The sequence below is a fragment of the Amblyomma americanum genome, chromosome 3 (genome assembly GCF_052857255.1).
Source record: "Amblyomma americanum isolate KBUSLIRL-KWMA chromosome 3, ASM5285725v1, whole genome shotgun sequence".
Taxonomy (NCBI): Eukaryota; Metazoa; Arthropoda; class Arachnida; order Ixodida; family Ixodidae; genus Amblyomma; species Amblyomma americanum.
This window is the reverse complement of record NC_135499.1, coordinates 152,984,125-153,003,768: the sequence shown is the minus strand read 5'-3', so window position 1 is coordinate 153,003,768 and position 19,644 is coordinate 152,984,125. Positions and strand designations below refer to the sequence as shown.

General features: G+C 50.5%; 2 protein-coding genes across 2 annotated transcripts in view; one reads left to right on the top strand and one right to left on the bottom strand.

Annotated features, from left to right (window-relative positions):
• Positions 1 to 19,644, bottom strand: part of LOC144125210 (blastula protease 10-like) — a 61,079-nt gene that overhangs the window by 32,222 nt on the left and 9,213 nt on the right. The window lies entirely within an intron of this gene.
• Positions 10,106 to 19,644, top strand: part of VhaSFD (V-type proton ATPase subunit VhaSFD) — a 42,515-nt gene continuing 32,976 nt past the window's right edge. The window contains exon 1 of the mRNA XM_077658416.1: positions 10,106 to 11,092. Coding sequence (XP_077514542.1) covers positions 10,831 to 11,092 — 262 coding nt within the window. The 5' untranslated portion in view covers positions 10,106 to 10,830. The remainder of the gene's footprint in view (positions 11,093 to 19,644) is intronic.

Sequence of the window (19,644 nt, the reverse complement as noted above, 5' to 3'; positions counted from 1 at the left end):
GTTTACATGTGCTTTTAAGCACTTGATTAACAAAGGACTAAGGGCGGTCATTTCCAGTGGCCCGCCCAAAGCATCAATTCTCCAATCCAAAATAACATGCGAGATGGGGACCACCCCTTGGGTTGGGCTTAGCCTCGAACCCAGAGTCTGTTAACAATACAAACTAAATAAACAACAAAAACGCCACCACTCTCTCTCAAGTGAGAGTATACACAGGCTCTCTCTTCGGAGCTAATTCACTAGCGCCTGTCTTTCCACATTCTTGGCGAGTACTGCCTGTCCGCCATGACAGGTGTCCGTCACGGCCCTTCTGGGAATGCGCTTTTGTTCACGAGGCACGGCGGGAAGCTGTGGGTGCCTTCCCGGCGATAGCCCACGTCGAAAGGGGAAGGAGGGAAAGAATGTTGTCTTCGCGGTAGCGCATAGCGTCGGCTGTGGTACGGCGCGCTCTGGCCCGCTGACAGCTCCCTTGTCCTGGAATGTGCCCGGAAATTGGGGAGGATAAAGCCTGTTTCCCCGGGGCGGCGGCGGGTCCGGTTGTTCTGGTCGTCACTCAAAGAGCATGGCTGGGTAATTGATGATGCCGCTGTCACGGGTCTCCGTCTACGCCGCGCCGTCGAACGTGGATCCTCGTAGCACACACGGAATGTCACACTCGCTCACCCTCCAGAAGAATGTTCTCCGAACATTTGAGTCCACGCAGCTCCCCTTGTCTTTCTGAATCGCCTCGCACAGTGCGTCCGACAAAACACTTTTCGCTGCACTCAACACCACTGCACAACACCATATGCCTCCGCTGTCAATACTGGCGTCTCCAGGGGCAGCACTGATCTTCTTTTACAAATAAACATGAAACTCAGCACCCAAGCCTCTCCTTTCTAGTCCAAACTGGACGAAATAAATTTACCACAGTTACAAAGGAGCTCCCACTTCTAGCACGATCACGGCACAGACAAAAATATAGATAACGAAAGGAAGTAGGGCAGGTTCTGCATGCGCTCCGCATGCTCTCCTGTGAAGGTGTTACTTAATGACAGAAAGGTTTAACTACCAACTCCGATAACTTAACACATAAGCACATAGCAATGTTATGAGCTGCGGCATTACACAATTCTAACCAGTTCACAACTCCGCTCTGTTTACGCCATTAGTCCGACTTAGCTTTCCGATTTCGCAGCGGATATCGGCCTTCATGAGTCATACTAAGTAAGTCTGTGCCCCTTTGTCTGCTTTGGGACTCGCGAGGGCTCGTGGCAGGAGCCTCTCCTGGCGTTATCTGCGCGGCAACCTCGCGCGCTTCTTCTTCTAGCAATGCATGAAGTAAATCCGGTGGCATTCCGGCCGTCACCTCGGGCGCCTGCCGAACAAATGCAGGAGAGGGCGTTTCTTGCGAACTATCTGCGCGCTCCGCTTCACTTCTGTCCCCATCAAAATCCGCGCTTTCCCTTTCCTCATTTCGTGAATACTGAACCGGTGCCGACTTGAGGCGATTTGCGTGTATCCTTATCAAACGCCGGTTCACGTCTCGGACTCTGAAGTTTACCGGAGAAAGCTTCTCGACAACCTCGCACGGTCCTCTCCACTTCGTCTGGAACTTACGAGCTAGCCCAATCTGCCTTTGGCAGTTTTCAATGTACACGCTGTCCCCCACATCAAACGGCGCGTCTCTAGCACTGCGATCGTGCACCTCCTTCCTGCGCTTCGCCGCTTTCTTTAAGGACTCCTTTGCGATGTCCCTCGCCACTTGCAAGCGCGATTCTAGCTCAACCTTATAGTCGTCCAGTGAAGCGTATGGGACACGACGGGGGCCCTCTGGCACTTCACTAGGCTGGTCCGGGTCTCGGCCGTAGAGAAGAAAGAATGGCGATTCGCCCGTGCTCTCGTGTGCTGCGGAATTGTAGGCAAACATTGCATACGGGAGCCACAAGTCCCAGTCCCGCTGGTCGCGCGAAACAAAATGCGACAGGAACCCGGCCACGGTTTGGTTCAGTCGCTCCACCGCGCCGTTGCAAGCCGGATGGTACGGTGTTGTCTGCTTCTTAGCGATCTTAAGCAGCTCGCAAACTCTCCTCATTAGCTGCGACACGAAGTTCGTTCCCCGATCTGTCAAGAGTTGCCTCGGGGGTCCATGTCGGAGCACGATCTGTTCGACAAATGCTCTTGCAACCGTGTCTGCCTTCTGATCTGGGAGTGCTACCGCTTCCGCGTATTTTGAAAGGTGATCGACAAATACTAAAATGTACTTGTTTCCGGAAGTGGTCGTGGGCAATGGGCCCATTATGTCCATACCTGTCCGCTCGAAGGGAGCCGAAACCTCAGAGAACGGCTGAATTGGAGCTGGTCTTCGTCCCTTGGGTGTTTTTCTTTCGAGACAGGAATGACACTTCGCACAGTAGTCTCTAACATCCTGTCGCATGCCACTCCAAAAGTACAAACGCTCCACACGCCTGCGTGTCTTTGCTACGCCAAAATGACCGGCGCATGGCGCATCGTGAAACTCGCGAAGAACCCTTTCTGTCCACGACCGAGGTATGACGACTCTCTCCCAAGCGGTTTTCTCTGGTCTCCCTTTCCTGGTTGGCCTCGTGCGCCGACACAGGGTGCCGTCTTTGTCAATGAAATAACCTAGCTGTTCGGGGTGAGACGGTGCGCCCTCTAAGCTTTCGATTATTCGCTTCAGGTCAGGATCTTTGCACTGCTCTGTGCGTAATTCGGCGGGGTCGACTACGGGGACAAACTCATCTATAGCTGCCACAGCAGCTGTGCGGCTGAGTGCATCAGCATTCAGATGTGTCTTTCCTGACTTGTGCTCAACTTCAAAGCAGTATTCCTGCAGGTGTAGATTCCATCTAGCGAGTCGCGAGCTAGGGTCCCTGACACTCATCACCCATTTCAGAGGATGGCAGTCTGTGACTAGCTTGAATTTGCGGCCGTAAAGGTAGCATCTGAAGTGCTTTACTGCCCAGACAACGGCGAGGCACTCCCTTTCCGTAGCTCCGTACTTTTGCTCTGTGGGGCTCAGCTGTCGGCTAGCAAAAGCAACGGGATGTTCTTTGCCCTCGATAACCTGAGATAGCACGGCACCAACTGCGAACTTTGACGCATCTGTGGCCATAACGAAGGGCAAATTAAAATTCGGGTGGCGCAACAGCGGTGCACTCATTAGCTTCCTTTTCAGGGCCCCAAAAGAATTCTCCGCGTTTTCGTCCCAGCGAAAGGCGACATTTTTGGCTGTTAAGGCGGTGAGCGGCTTAGCGAGCTTGGCGAACTCCTCTATGTGCCTTCGGTAGTAACCGATCAGGCCGAGAAACTGCCGGACCTGGCGGACGCTAGTCGGGGATGGAAAATCCGAGACACACCTTAGTTTCTCAGGGTCCGGTCGCACGCCGTCAGCTGAAACAACGTGCCCGAGATACTTCACCTCGTTTTTGAGGAATTGGCACTTAGAGGGCTTCAGCTTGAGACCCGCTCCTCTTAGTCTCACCAAAACCTGCTCAATATCGCGCAAATGGTTCTCAAAACTGTCACTGTATATGATAATGTCATCCATATACACGAAGCACAGCCTCCCCAGAAGACCTGCCAGGATAACATCAGCGGTTCTCTGCCAGACAGCAGGGCTGTTGGCCAGACCCATCGGCATTCTTTTCCATTCATAGTGCCCTGAGGGCGTGTTGAATGCCGTTTTCTCGGCATCTGCCGGATCCATTGCTATCTGCCAGAATCCCGCCGCCATGTCCACTACCGTGAAGTACCTGGCAGAGCCCAGCTGAGAAAGCGTCTCCTGTATATTGGGGATGGGGTATGGATCGATGCGAGTTACGGCATTTAGTTTGCGGTAGTCCACTACCAATCGATACGAGCCATCTGGCTTTTCCACCAATAGTGCTGGTGCTCCCCAGGGTGACTTTGAGTGTTCGACAATGCCGCGATCAATCAGGTCCTGCACCTGCCGCTCCATCTCCTCACGTTGGGAGTAAGGAATCCTGTACGCACGCTGGTAAACGGGCGATGAAGTGCCGGTTTCTATCCTGTGCTTTATAACGCCACAGCAGCCCAAATCCAGGTTGGACGCGGCGAATACCTCCGAGTAGTCGTTCAGCAAACCAGCCAGAGCCTCCCTCTCCCTGGAATTTACGTGAGAAAGATCGAACGACACCTTTGGAGCAGCCGAAGGACTAGCATGCTATACAGTTGCGAGTACCGTATCGGTGGGCTCACGTTGCTCTATCGCAGAGGTGAAGAAAGCCAATGTTTTGTTCTTGGGAAGGCTCAGTGGCTGCTGGCTACAGTTAACCACCCGTAGGGGCACTCTGTGGGCGTCATTAACTGTCACGAGGCACGCGGCTGCCTTCAGGCCATTGCTGAGAGAGTCGACCGGCTCAAGCACTCCCACAGCGCCGCTCTCTACATCTGAAGGCACAAACGCGTACAAAATGTGCTCCGACCAAGGAAGGACGACCGCCTCCTCGACCAGCCGGACGGCAACCCGCGAATATACCTTCTCCAATGATCCCACTGTTTGACGGGTGTCAATATCGGTAATGCGAATCTCAGCCCCTCTCCTGTTCAAAAACGGAACTTTTGAGCCGCCCGCATTAACCTCTTCCTCAGAGAATGAGACTACTACCTTCCCTTTTCTCAAAAAATCCTGCCCTAATATACCTGACACTCCGTTTGGCAGAGACACCGTGTCCGGGCATACGTAGCAGGGGTGCTCTAATGCAATTCCGCCGAGAGAGAAGTGTAACCGGTAGAGTCCACTTATGCCAAGAGGATCCCCCGTTATGCCTACAAATTTGGTTGCCATACCACCAGACGCTTCCAACACCTCGCGGTCCCCCTTCCTTCGAAGCGTGTTAAAACTGCTCTCCTTAAGCAATGTCACCTTTGACCCCGTATCTATCAACAATTCCATACAACAACCATTTAACTTGCAACGCACAACAGGGCATGCCTCGTCGGCCACACAAACTACCACCACCTCATCATCTACTGCTCCCTCCCCACGCTCCTCAGGCTGGGGAGGACTAACTAGTTTTTTGACTCGGTATCTGGAGCCCCGCTGTAGGCTTGCTTAGGGCGTGTCTCGCCTGCTTCTCTTTGTGGCTCCCCACGGCGCACGTTTTGGCAGAACCTGGCGATGTGTCCGCGACCCTGGCAAGCGAAGCATACGATTTCTTCAAAATCTCGCATACCGCGCCTGTAGCTTTGTGGCGGTCTCCGGTTTCCAGCGAATGGGCGCTGTTGAGCGCGCGCTTCAACCTGGCATTCTACCTGCTGAGATAGCAGCTGTTCTAAGCGATCTAACCGCTCTGTCAAGAGAGCAACCTCAGGGTTGAGCACCGCTCTCTCTATGACGCGTACTCTCGCTGCGGCTGTCGTTAACGCTTCATTTTGTTCCTCATCCAATGCGGCCTCCACGGCTTGGTCGAAATTGCTCGGCTTGCGCGAGAGCACGAACCGGCGCACGGGGTCTTGCAGACCAGCCACGAACAAAGCGGTCATTTCCTCTTTAAGTAGATCCTCCGCGTATTTCTTCCTTAGCTGGTCTCCTTCCTCCTCCCTGCTTAACGTATCGCGTGCTAGGCGCTGAAGCCGCGACGCAAATGTTCGCACGTCCTCCCCTACCATCTGTCCGGCGTCACGGAACCTCTGTACCCGCACGTGACGTGGTTCAGTGTCGAAATGCTCAAACGCGAGCTTCTTAAATTCCGCAAATGATTTTGTGGATTTTACTTTTTCGTCTCGCCATGCAAAATCATGAGCAGCTCCTGCCATCTTACACCTCGCCATTCCCAGCATTTGAGCATCGGACCATCCCCCCATTTTCCCAATCTCTTCTAGCATGGAAAAGAAATCGCAGATTGGAACCCCTGTCTTATCTCCCGTAAACGTCGGAATGACGCTTCCTAATGCCAGCATGCTTGCTCCGAGCGACGGCTGTGGAGTGGGAGCTCCCTCAGATACAGTCTTTTTTTTTTTTCAAGCCCTCCAGTGCCTCAAGCCTCTCAAATGGGGGTAAAAGTCCCACAATCAGTCCCGTGATTCCCTTTTGATTACAATTTTGAAGTCATGAATGTCACAGCATTCAGAGGACATTTGCTTTTGAGACCCCACTTCTGACACCAGTGTGATGACCCCCATAATGCGCAGGTCCACACGGGACGGAGAGGCAAAGAGACACCGTATGGCTCAGTTTAAACAAACAGGTATATTCAATAATTACACATGATTAAGGTTATACATCAGAGGCTGGGGCGTCCGAGCTTACGTGCCGACGACTTCATGGGGGCGATGGAGTGGCTCCGGAGTTGGGCTCGAGCGGTTGCTGGCAGAAGCTGCACGCCGTCGGGCTTCGGCGCTGAAGGCCCTCTTGGCGAACGATGTCGTCCTCAGCTCAGACCCGACTGCATCCGTTTACATGTGCTTTTAAGCACTTGATTAACAAAGGACTAAGGGCGGTCATTTCCAGTGGCCCGCCCAAAGCATCAATTCTCCAATCCAAAATAACATGCGAGATGGGGACCACCCCTTGGGTTGGGCTTAGCCTCGAACCCAGAGTCTGTTAACAATACAAACTAAATAAACAACAAAAACGCCACCACTCTCTCTCAAGTGAGAGTATACACAGGCTCTCTCTTCGGAGCTAATTCACTAGCGCCTGTCTTTCCACATTCTTGGCGAGTACTGCCTGTCCGCCATGACAGGTGTCCGTCACGGCCCTTCTGGGAATGCGCTTTTGTTCACGAGGCACGGCGGGAAGCTGTGGGTGCCTTCCCGGCGATAGCCCACGTCGAAAGGGGAAGGAGGGAAAGAATGTTGTCTTCGCGGTAGCGCATAGCGTCGGCTGTGGTACGGCGCGCTCTGGCCCGCTGACAGCTCCCTTGTCCTGGAATGTGCCCGGAAATTGGGGAGGATAAAGCCTGTTTCCCCGGGGCGGCGGCGGGTCCGGTTGTTCTGGTCGTCACTCAAAGAGCATGGCTGGGTAATTGATGATGCCGCTGTCACGGGTCTCCGTCTACGCCGCGCCGTCGAACGTGGATCCTCGTAGCACACACGGAATGTCACAATGGTGTAGAAAGGTTGTGTTTGCCAATTGCCGGTTCGTGCGTGAATGAGCGAGAGGCTTCCAATACGAACAAGTATACACGAAGCAGGTTGCCAAGTATTGACACATATAAAGTACTCACCGACGTACTGGTGGTAACCGCGCATGGGACACCCCTGCCCGCATGCCATATACTCTCTGAGGTTTCATCCCAGATTATAAGCTTCTCCTATTGCGTGCACATCAATAGTATCTGTAAACACCATGTTAAATAATACCATCATCATTTTGGCTTTCCTGTCTCACAGGATTCTCAGAATTGTTTTTAACTGAAAAACTTCTTAGTCACTTTTTGTTTGTTTTTTTCGTTTGTTTTCTGAGGTCGAGCAGCCGACCTCAACCTCACAATTTGAGGTTGAGGTGAGGTTGAGCAAGGTCAGCAGTGGCCTCAGGAAAAGTTAGGTAAGGGCGTCTAAGGGGGCCTCAACTGATGAGGTTGAGTGAGGTCGGCAAATTTTCTTTGAGGTTGAGGTGAGGGCCAGATTTTTCAGGTCAAATGCCCACCTCTGGACCGGAGAGTGACAAATTATTTTCAATGCGCGTCTTTTCGTGCAACCGACGTGCTACAGGCAGGCCTAGAGCGCTTCTCCCCACGCCTTGACACCATCTACGAAGCATATGCCATCGAGGGCTGAGATGCTGCATGCCCGTGTCCTTCGGCGGAGTGTCTTTTAAGAGCCCAGGAAGCGTGGGTTATATGACGCAAGCGCACTGTTTGAAGCGATTCAAACGCGCATGGCTGGCGACATTGAGGAACATAACGTCGAGATGATCGGCACTTGCTTGTTTAGTGGGAAATAATAATAATAATAATAATAATAATAATAATAATAATAATAATAATAATAATAATAATAATAATAATAATAATAATAATTGGTTTTGGGGGAAAGGAAATGGCGCAGTGTCTGTCTCATATATCGTTGGACACCTGAACCGCGCCGTAAGGGAAGGGACAAAGGAGGGAGTGAAAGATAAAGGAAGGAAGAGGTGCCATAGTGGAGGCGTCCGGAATAATTTCGACCACCCGGGGATCTTTAACGTGCACTGACATCGCACAGCACACGGCCGCCTTAGCGTTTTTCCTCCATAAAAACGCAGCCGCCGCGGTCGAACCCGGGAACTCCGGATCAGTAGTCGAGCGCCCTAACCACTGAGCCACCGCGGCGGGTTGGGAAATAATGGACAAAATGCATTTTTGTGTTAAAGTCTTCATTTGTTGTGGAGGATACTTTTTTGCGCGGGCAATGCTTAATACCCTGTCGTGCGACACCCGGCAACGGTATGTTATCTTTCCAGTTCCTTTAGTTCTTCCAGGATTCATCGTCCTTGAACCTTTCTCGTTGCCTGCTGTAACCCTTCATCCGGAGAACCTGGGAGATCGTCAACGCCAGCGTCGACTTTGGAGCAGTGACAGCATTGGTATAAATTTAAAAAAGGAAAAAAGAACCCGGCAGCCATTTTCTCAACGAGGTGAAATGCGCGCAATAAGAAGTTCACTTTGCTTTGCCATTTTTTTGTTTTGCTGATCTTGGTCGTTAAAAGGAGCGGAGGAGGATGCAGCTGCGTTGCTGAAAGAATTCCACGCGCGGATAAGCGGCGGCTATCTCAGTTTTTACGACGCTGGAGAGCCATTCTCTGCAGGTCACATGCACGTGTTGTCGTTATATTTGACTCTTGGCCGTGTAAACGTGCACGCCGGCGAGGAGGAAAGGAGAGAAGGCGAAGGGGACGAGTGAGAAAGGAAGTGAAAGCCGACAACCAACCTGGACCGTGCATGCTGTCTGTACGATGAAGCGTAAAAAACAAAAAACACGATTTAAAATAATCAGTAAAACAAAACAAAAACTAAAAGTTAATCAACAAACAGCATACAAGAACAAAGTGTTACCTCTGGCGAAATGACACTCAAAGGATATTCCCCGCATGTCGTCCAGAGCAGGCATAAATACCTTCATTTGCGTTAACGGCGTAGTTAATAATTTAATTTTAAACCGTTGGTGTTGAACGGAAGGTTCATTTGCAAATTCCCGGAGCGACAAAAGAAACCATGAACGGGATCTTTTTCCTAAAGGTATATACCTTTTTCGCGGAAGCGTTCCGCGCCCTATTATCGAAACGTGCAGAGAATTAAATGTTGGGGTAACCGGCGCGTTTTGAACTTCCCGCGCTCTCCTGCAGACTGGCTGTTATCATTGCGCAGTCGCGCAGCCGCTGCCAGGGCGAGTGAGAGGCCTCAGTTCTTTTTCTATGACGTCTCCAGCGATTCCTCTAGGGCGCGCAAATAAAGCTGAGGATTTTCTCATAGCAATGAAACTTCGTCGCTCTGACTTTGTCAGAGGCTCTACAGATCTCTAATTAACGGTAACTAAGAAAAAGTAAATATTGACCACAACTAATCATTTGGAACAGTGTGATGAAAAGGTAGGCCTGTTTGCTCCAGGTGACCGCCAACATTGTTGTGGCAAGTTTAATTTCCCCTACAATATTATTCTTTAAAGCGTTTTGTCAAAACCTCCACTCCCAGCGGCCTCAGAGACTTCCACGTCGAAAATATACGCGTGCCATAGCACCGCGCGTTGATCTCGACGTCAAAACTGGGAGACCTTTGATAACTCGCAAAATTCAACCCACGTGCGGCCAACTGCCGCTCACTGCCAGAGCAACAAGTGTCAACCGTTGGAACGCATTTATGTAGGTTGGCCAGGTGGAAGCTTCGTGGAACTTCGCTCCGAGATCTGACGGAGAGGTGGGTCTCGTGACGAGACGGCAGCCTCGCCGCGTTCCCGCTGCGATAAATGCGTGCGCGGCTGGCGGTGCGCACATCGTGTTACGGCTCCCTTTCCGACCACGCGCCTTTCTCGCCGTCTGCGCCGGCAGTGGAGACGGGAAGGGGGAGGGTCGCCAAACAGCGCGGACGGCCAAGCCTCTGCTCTGTTTTACTATTATCCTTCTCTCGCCCCCGTCTGCGTCTCTCTCTTGTTTCTGTCACAACGCGACGGAGCCGGGAGTGGGTGCGGATTGCCGGTGAGTTGCCCCAGCAGCTCACGTGCTACTCGAACACCGGCGCGCTTTGAATTGTCGCTGCACGGTGCGCGCGTTTCTCTATCGGCAGCCTGCGGTGCGCGTACGCGCTCAGGTAGAGAGCGAGGCGATAGCTTAACTGGCTGTGCATACAGTAGATGCGCGAGGTGTAGCCTGCCTTGTCGGGAGAACACAAGTGCACGGAACCGTGAACAGATCTGCTGGTGGAAGCGTTCCGCTCCGGCAGTTACGGAAGGCGCTACGTCAATATTCCTACATGAAACCAACCTCTGCGTCGTCCTGCCTGCTTGAACACTGACTCCTTTGTCAAGGCTCTGACGTATATCGAGTGTGCCGCACCGCCGCTTCGAGCATTCTTAACAAAGTTCTAGTAAGCGTACTCCACGACTCGGCTTACTGTTCCAGTTCCTCAAGACGTACAGGGCGACGTCTATCAAGAATTTGTGCCGTCAGCAAAAGAAGTGACCCTCCGAAGAGTTCAAAAGGATCGCGGAGTTTACTGCACCCAGCCAAGCAGCGCTTTGTACTGCACTCCGCATTCGGATTTCTTCACTCCCTTTCTTGAAGAATTCAGCAGGCGTTCACAACTTCGCCCCGAGTCAAGTTCTTCCGACTGAACTTGGTTATCAGTGCTGACAGCGTTCGAAGGAAGCTATACCCATCTACACGGAGACATGCATCGCGGAAAGATGGAGACCGGGAGCGGAGACAGTGGAAAACACCATCACCACCACCACCACAAAAAGCGGGCCGCTGACCAGCTGAGCCCCATGAGCGGGGGCACGTACGAGCGACGCAACAGCGACATCGAGCTGGACAAGGTGACGGGTCCGCCCGAGGCATTCTACCACACGGCGAGACAGTCGAGGCGAGCCTCGGTCATGGCCGAGCTGGTCATCAAGCACCTCGAGGACCAGGAAGACAGGAAGGAAGAAGGTGGGTGCCACTGCAGGTTTGCCAACCACGGTTTGCAGTGCAGGTTCTAGGTTTACTATGCATCAGCGCCTGGAGGCTGTTGCTGAACGGAGGTTATACGGCCTACACACCGTGACACGATGGTGTTGAGGGACAAGAAGACCAGAGTCGCGCTGAGGCGTACGTCCATAGTTCGATTTCCAAGCACCGCAATGACCAAGAAGAAGGAAGACTACGACACAAGCGCTTTCTTAATCCATGTCATTGTTGTGCTTTGGAATCGAAGCATAAATCACCTAGCAACTTGCCCATTAGCTTTCTTTCCAAACCTCTTGTCCTTGGCTTGCCGCGGGTGTCACTAGCCGAGTTGTATTGGGCGATTGCGCCCCGTGCCGTAATGAGACCCTTAAAGCAGTTGCAGAATTTTCCAACGATAACAAGTCTCGACCCATCACCGGTCGCTCTGATTATATCATCTTGTGTGTGCATAACCGTCAAGGTGCAGTCTAATCAGGCGTCCCGTTCCATTCAGTTCCTTTTTTTTTTAATTTCTCCTTTCTCTCTTCTGAGGAGATGGTTGCAAACCTGTACGGTTACCGTTCGGCAGTCGTTGTTCACTTTACGGGGTTTTCTTGTTTCATTATTGCGTAATAATAAACCAGAAGGCGAGTGTATGTGAAAACGTAATCAGCGACACAGGCCGGAATGGGATGTCATGACTCCATCGCCTCAACTCCAGTTGTTGTTAATTTCTGTAGCGGTTTTGAGAATTATTGGGTGTCGCATACACGAAGGGGGCGAAGTCGCATATACGAAATATCTTTTTAACTTTTAAAACTGCTAAAGAAAAAAAACGCGCGCTGGGGGGGGGGGGGGGGGGGGGGCGTAGTTTTCTGCTGGAACATTTCTCGCTCGGAGGAGAGGAGGGAGGGAAGCAGTTGCCCTCCCACCGTTTGCCGCGTTTTTTTTTTAATCCGCCTATGGCTGCATTCATTCATATTTTCAGTCCAGACATGTGATAGGAGCGTGTCGAGCTCTCAGGAAATTTTGCAGCAGTAATAAAATTTTTGCTTCCATTATGCTACTGTTTCAGGGAAATCATCTTGGGTCGGATAAGTCGGACTCTTGGGTCGGGCTCTACCCCCCCCCCCCCCCACCCTCCCGCACACCTAATCGCATAACTCTATTCTTCCCCGGCTCTGTCTACTGCACTAGTATAAAATAAGAAGTGCGTGACATATGGCAAAGTGCAGGCCTTAATTGTTTTCTAAAAGCATGGCCTCCTTTCTCGTGATGCAAGGTGCTGTTAGCTGAATACCAAACCAACTGCGTAGGTGCCTTGGCGCAAGTCCATTGACGTTAGCAGAACATTAACGTTGAGGCACCAGCTGCCATCTACCTAACCACGTAGAAGTGAACGCCAGCCCGACTGCCTGGTAGGGAATGTTCCGCTCGCCCACCCCCATGACGTGCCATACTTGTCTGCCGGTCTCTGCTGGCGTCCTCGCCCTATATCTGCAGCATGTCGTCCCGGCACATGTGTAACTGCTTGCCACCTGTATAGGCTGCACTGCTTTTCCCCGCAGCCTTGCCTTCCGGAGATAAGTACATGCCACTCTGCGCGGCGTATGTATACATATGACTTCCGGTCTTCACTGCATGCTATAACAGTGCGGCTTTCGAAACTGGAATAACACGTCAGAGGTGCACGACATCGGATGCAGGCGCATGCTCAACTCGGTGCTTGACAGTGGCCTCAGTCTACTCGGCGTAAAATATTACCCTACTCCCACTTTTTTTTTTAAGAGATTGCTATTAACAACATTCCCAAAGCGTGAGTTAGGGTTGCCCAAACTATCACGTAACTATGCTACACAAGGAGAATACTGCCCCTCTGTGTCGGGGCAGTCGCGGAAGGAGGGCTTTTGAGAATGTGCCAATGTGCGGCCATTGATCTAACATAACCAACAGTCCGGGACAAAGACGAATTATTTCATATATTGTAAGATTTCACTATAACAACCAATAGATCCGCAGATATACGGTTGGCAGGCTTGCATTTTCTTTTTCTTTTTTGCTACCAGCGTTTTTGCTATCGTCAAAAGCGTTCCTCGTTGGTTTTCTATGGAAGTCTTAGCTGCTCGATGCGAGCGATTGAAGCAATTTAAAAGAAAGACTTTGCTACACATCGGAAGAATGGACCATTACCTTCAATATTTCCGAAACAGTACCTCACACTTTTCCAATATTCAAAATTTTTGCCGAATAATGTTGGACATGTGTCCTTGGTTGCAGAAGAGTGGATGGTAGGGTGGGAGGGCCAGTTAGAGGCTTGCAGTATGTGGTGTTTTTTTTTTTTTACAACTGCACAGCGATCTCACGAATGTAGCTTTCATACGTCTTCCTCAACAGAGTGTGTACCACAAACGACCCCCCCCCCCCCCCAAATTGTCACTGTGTTAGCAGAGTATATATACCTCTCATTCGGCGGAGACGCCATAGTCTCTGTGTCCGAAGCTTCTACCTGTGCCTCTCATCACCACACTTTTACCCTCCAAAAGCAGCACTCAGCCATCCTCCAACTCCAACCCTAACCCTCCCGAAAGCTTCCAATCAGCACCCATTTGCACCCTTCTCCTCTCACCAGAATCTTACGCAGCAGAAGTACGAAAAAGCGACGGCGAATTCAAATTCAAAGACTCAATGGGAACACGATCATTGTGAATGCGAAATGTAAAACCAATACTGCGAACGCAAATTTGAAGCATTACATCGTATAATCGCCTGTCGATTTTTTTTTTTTACGGACAAGCGATTGAGGAGGTCGCCATTGGCATCTGAGTCCCCCATTTTTTTATCGTTGCAGTGGTTTTGAGCTTCCTATGTTCTACCCAAGTGTCTCGATGCTTTATCGTTTAAAGCAAACGGCTCACTCGGCTGCCAACAACGCAGTCATATCCGACCTCTTTTAATTGATTAATACGCTCATCTTCCTGTACTTCAACACTCTGCCGTTTGAAGAAACCGGTTGTGGCCAAAGACAAAATCAGTGATAGGCCTACGACGAAGCCGCATTGTAAAGCGAAGTTCTCGTGTAAAACGCGTCGCTATCTCGCAGTAATGTTGGAGTCTCGTGTAAACTGACCGGTTGCTGGTTACAGGACCAATGAATCGGCAGTCACTGTAATAATGTATAACTTTCGAAAGCTGGTCCAGATGTAGCTGTGAATTGCTACTCGCTCGCAGAACCCGCATTTCGGAATTGGGTTGATTGTAACAACAGAAATTCAGCTACACGCGTCAATGGCATATTTGCAGCTATGGAAAGGTTTACTGCATTGCAATTTTTTTTGGAACATTTTAGTTTTTTCCTTCTTCTGGAAATATGAAGAGAACCACTAGGCCCGCGCCTTTTCCTACACTCTAATGACGAATCAGCATATATGGAGACCGCAGCGGTGGCCTAGTCGTTTGAGCATCCGCCTCGCATGCGGGAGGTGCGGGGTTCGATCCCCAGTGCCGCCGGGCACCCACCGGTGACACAATGGGTACAAGCTTTACCCTGGTCTGGTGCTCGGCTTCTTTAGGGTGAAATGCCTGGGAAATGGGTCTTTGAGTCCACTTTGAGAAATGGAAAATATCTTGTGCCATGGCGCTCTTGGTCCATAGATGCCCTTGCGCCATAAACATTCATAATCATATATGGGAGAAAAATGGGAGTAAGCTATCCTCTAGCGCAGTCTCTTTTTAGTGGCAAGATATGCTGCCCCAGTTCCAAAGCAGGATTTAGATTACTAAATATACGGAATGCTTATTCTTGGTAACGGGTATATTCCCACTGCAAAGCATAGTAACCTGATACAGTTACCAATGGGAGCAGACTAGCTGTTAAATGCCTCACCGGAGGTCCTTACGTTAGCAAATAGAGGAGGCCGAGACCTCGGTTAAAATTTCCGTAACTGATAGAACGGCCCAGCCCCGCCGCGGTGGCTCAGTGGTTAGGGCGCTCGACTACTGATCCGGAGTTCCCGGGTTCGAACCCGACCGCGGCGGCTGCGTTTTTATGGAGGAAAAACGCTAAGGCGCCCGTGTGCTGTGCGATGTCAGTGCACGTTAAAGATCCCCAGGTGGTCGAACTTATTCCGGAGCCCTCCACTACGGCACCCCTTTCTTCCTTTCTTCTTTCACTCCCTCCTTTACCCTTCCCTTACGGCGCGGTTCAGGTGTGCAACGATATATGAGACAGATACTGCGCCATTTCCTTTCCCCCCAAAACCACTTATTATAGAACGGCCCGTGTTTTGGAGAGGGAGTTTGTCTCTGTTTCCAACCGCGAGTATTCCTATTTTTCGCGATGGAAATCTACCCAGGGCCCGAACAGGAAAATCGACTCCTAAAAGGGAAGTGCGCTGTGGGACAGCTTACTCCCCTTTTTTACTCCTTTCTGTTCAGAGTGTTCTGACTACCACGCATAGGAGGAGGATAAAAAGTTGAGTCCACGGTTGGCTGAGCACGCCAAAGGCATAATCTGGGCAGCGAATGCTTGTAATCCTCACCGGTGTAACATCGAGCATGGCCTGAATTCAAATGTTTGCTCTCGTCCTTTTTAGGCATGATCTATTTCTCGCTTCCAGACTCTGACGTCAGGAGGCCAAACAAAATACAAGTGACAGGGAAGTGAAGTATAGCTGGTCACTTAAAAGTCGCTGGTCGCTGTAAGGAAAGCCGATCAGCTTTCAAGGTTACGGAGCGCAATCTTACTCTTTCTCTTACTCTTACTCTTTTTTTTCTGTTTCATAAATTAAATTTTCACATTCTGTACAGAAGAACAAGCGCAACACATAAAGCGGTGGGACGCCTGTTTATATTTTGGTATGTACAGCACGTCACGCTCAGCACGGACGTACACACATATACTGCTCAAGATTTGTTTATAAATCTCACTCTTTTTCTCTGCCTTGTGATCGCCCGCGCTGCTTTTCAACCTCAGTGCGACAGTTAGATGGTATCTTGCTCTTTTAATGCTCCGTCCTCTCGTATTCTTATTTGTTCTAGCAATACGTCTTTCTAAATACAGCTCTGCACACGTGACCCTTTACACCTCACACCTATCCTATTCACAATTTTCTTATTATATGCACATTCTCGCACCCCCTTTAGTTTTTAAAGTTTAGTTTAGTTAGTATTTTAAAAGAGGTCACCCCACCCAAATTCGGGACATAAACTGCTTATTGCATATTATTACCCGTATATCAAGCTTCATTTCTTTAGGATTTGCGGCCATTCGGTGCAGCAGATGTGTATTTTTTCTTTACCTTTTAAGTGAATTGCACAACCATTTAGCCTTGCGTATGGCGCTCTTAGACCGAAGATGATTTTACGCCAAAAAACCTATTGTCATCACTGTAATCACCATTTGTCTGTGCTTTCCTTTTTTTTTTCTCTCGTTACGCTTAACGATTCAGACCGCGGGTGCATGTGTGTGAGTCTACATAGCCCCACTGGGCCTGCAGAATCGGGGCCGAATGCCAGCTGGTGTCACAGATAGACTATAGCTCGGGCCGTTCGTTCAGGCCGGCGTGTTTGCTCTGCACACAGCTGCACATACCTCTCTGTCCTCGCTGCCTCACTGCGCATAGCGCAGGCGGTCAGGTCTCGGTGCGAGCTGCCTCTTTCCGATGTAGGCGAGGAGCCCTCTCTCTCTCTCTGTCTCTGTAAAATACGCGTCTACATGTCTGTAAATTCTTCCTTTCCGCCGAAGCAGCTTCAGCGTTGGCACGCTAGCAGAACTATGGGCGTCCTGCTGTTGAACTCCGCCTTTAATTTCAACACACACCAGTTCCGCGTGCCAAACCAGGCGCGCAGTAATGGGGTTGCCGGAACTGCGATATAGGCGTAGCGTTTGTCAACGTGCACTGACATCGCACAGCACACAGGCGCCTTAGCGTTTTTCCTCCATAAAAACGCTAAGGCGCCCGTGTGCTGTGCGATGTCAGTGCACGTTAAAGATCCCCAGGTGGTCGAAATTATTCCGGAGCCCTCCACTACGGCACCTCTTCTTCCTTTCTTCTTTCACTCCCTCCCTTATCCCTTCCCTTAAGGCGCGGTTCAGGTGACCAACGATATATGAGACAGATACTGCGCCATTTCCTTCCCCCCCCCCCCCCAAGAAAAAAAACAATTATTAAATAATATGAAGGGTCACGCGCGATGCAACAGTAGAATTTACCTCTCTCTCCCCATACTTCATTCACTTGTCATCATCGCCATCAGACTAACTACGCCCACTGCAGAACAAACGCCTCTCGCATATCCCTCAAGTTAAAACTATCCTGGAGGCACCGGGCTGCTTCCAGCGATCCCTACGACAGAGGGCGACACGAAGCCGCGTTGGCTAGAGATAAGACGCGTAAGCGGGCTCGTCGAGTTGATGAAGCCGATGAAGAGCGGCAAGTACGTCTGGAGAAGCAGCGGCACAGGCAACAAGAGAACCTCAACCGGAAAAGGGCAGCGGATCCTGCCAACGTTTCCGCGTCGACATCGGCCACTGGGTCGGTTGCCTTTCGCTCCGTATAACCTGGTTCAGTCGAGTTGAGCCACAGCCTTTTTTTTTACTATACTGGCGGCCAAGGACCCGTATTAATTCGTTACATGAACTGTTTACCTGCACGGTCACTTTGAGGCCATCTTGTCAGGTTCTTTTTTGCAGTTAACAAAATGCAGATGTGTCGTATACAGAGGTGGGCATCTGACCTCAAAAATCTGGACCTCACCTCAACCTCAAAAAGAATTTGTCGACCTCGCTCAACCTCACCTCAACCTCGAATTGTGACATTGAGGTCGGATGCTCGACCTCAGAAAACTAACGAAAAACAAGACAAAAAGCGACTAAGAACTTTTTCAGTTAAAAACAATCTGAGAATCCTGTGAGACAGGAAAGCCAAAATGATGCTGGTATTATTTAATAAGGTGCCTACAGACACGATTGATGTGCACGCAATAGGAGAAGCTTATAATCTGGGATGAACCCTCAGAGAGTATATGGCCTGCGGGCAGGGGTGTCCCATGCGCGGTTACCACCAGTACGTCGGTGAGTACTATATATGTGTCAATACTTGGCAACCTGCTTCGTGTATACTTGTTCGTATCGGAAGCCTCTCGCTCATTCACGCACGAACCGGCAATTGACAAACACAGTCCTTCTACACCATCTACCAGAAATTGGGAGGAGGAGGAGGAGGAGGAGGAGGAGGAGGAGGAGGAGGAGGAGGAGGAGGAGGAGGAGGAGGAGGAGGAGGAGGAGGAGGAGGAGGAGGAGGTATTCACGATACTCGTCGATGTACTTTTCAATGCGACGGGTATGCAGATGCATATCAGTATATTTAGATTTTCTAGCTCTATCCGGCATAGCGAGAATGCTCTTTTCAGTCCTCTGTATGTTGCCTTCGAAAACACTTAACGAGCTGCGACGACTGCAGTACACCAACAGAGGCACGTTGTACTTGTCTGTGTAGAAGCGAGCAGCTTCTTTTATTAATGCGAAAGCATTGGATGGCTCACCCTCAAGGTCATATCCGCAAAGAAGTGTCCGCAATAAACGGCGCCATGCGACGTCACGAGCCGACGAGTCACGCGACAATGATGATGACGTCCCATAATTAACCAATGCCAATTAATATAATTGGGCAACGCTAAGACTAATTGGTATTATTAGTGATGGCACCATATGAGTGTGACGTCAAACCAGGTCACGTGACGGCTATGTAATGTGCCATCAAACCTAGTCACGTGACGGCGCTGTAATATGACATCACACCTACTCACGTGACAACGATGTAATTTCTCGTCATACCAGGCCCCCATCCAACCCCCTTCCACCCCATTTCAAGATCCATATGGATCCCACATTACTACACATGCGCGCATGACGCATTGCAAAGAGTGCCCACAACCCGGCCCACATTAAGAACATTCGGATTGTCCAGCAGGTAAACGCGCCAGTCCTCATGTATATCATACAGCAAATATCATGCAACGACACATGCCTTTGACTCTCGAGATGATGGCGCTGATGATGCTAACAGTGTATCCTTATGAGCCCGGGGAAGTCTGATATACCGCTACCAAATTAAAAGTTGCCAGTATATTGATTAAATATTGCGCATTACCCAGCAACCAAAGACAATTACTATGCGGGAAAATAGGAATACCTGCAGCTAATAATTAAGGATGTTGATGTTGATGTTCCTGGGAAGTCAAGACCCTCCCCCGTCCCCGTTTCCGCCACTTCCCTCCAGGTGGCGATGGTAAGGTTTCGAAACCCTGGGAAATCTCCACGACTCGGTGAACCAGCGGCATTTTGAAAGAAAGGGCTATATTACGTTTTCGGACCCTGTGCCAACTATTAAAATCACACGGGTCAGAATAACTGGCCTAGAATGGGCAGCGTGGACCGCTCTCTCTATCAGGATCACCACGGCTCTCCGCTCAAATTTCCCCGCAGGGAAATATTTTTCTGAGCCCCCCCCCCCCCCCCCCTCCCTCAACCCCCCCTACCCACCCACCAACCCTCT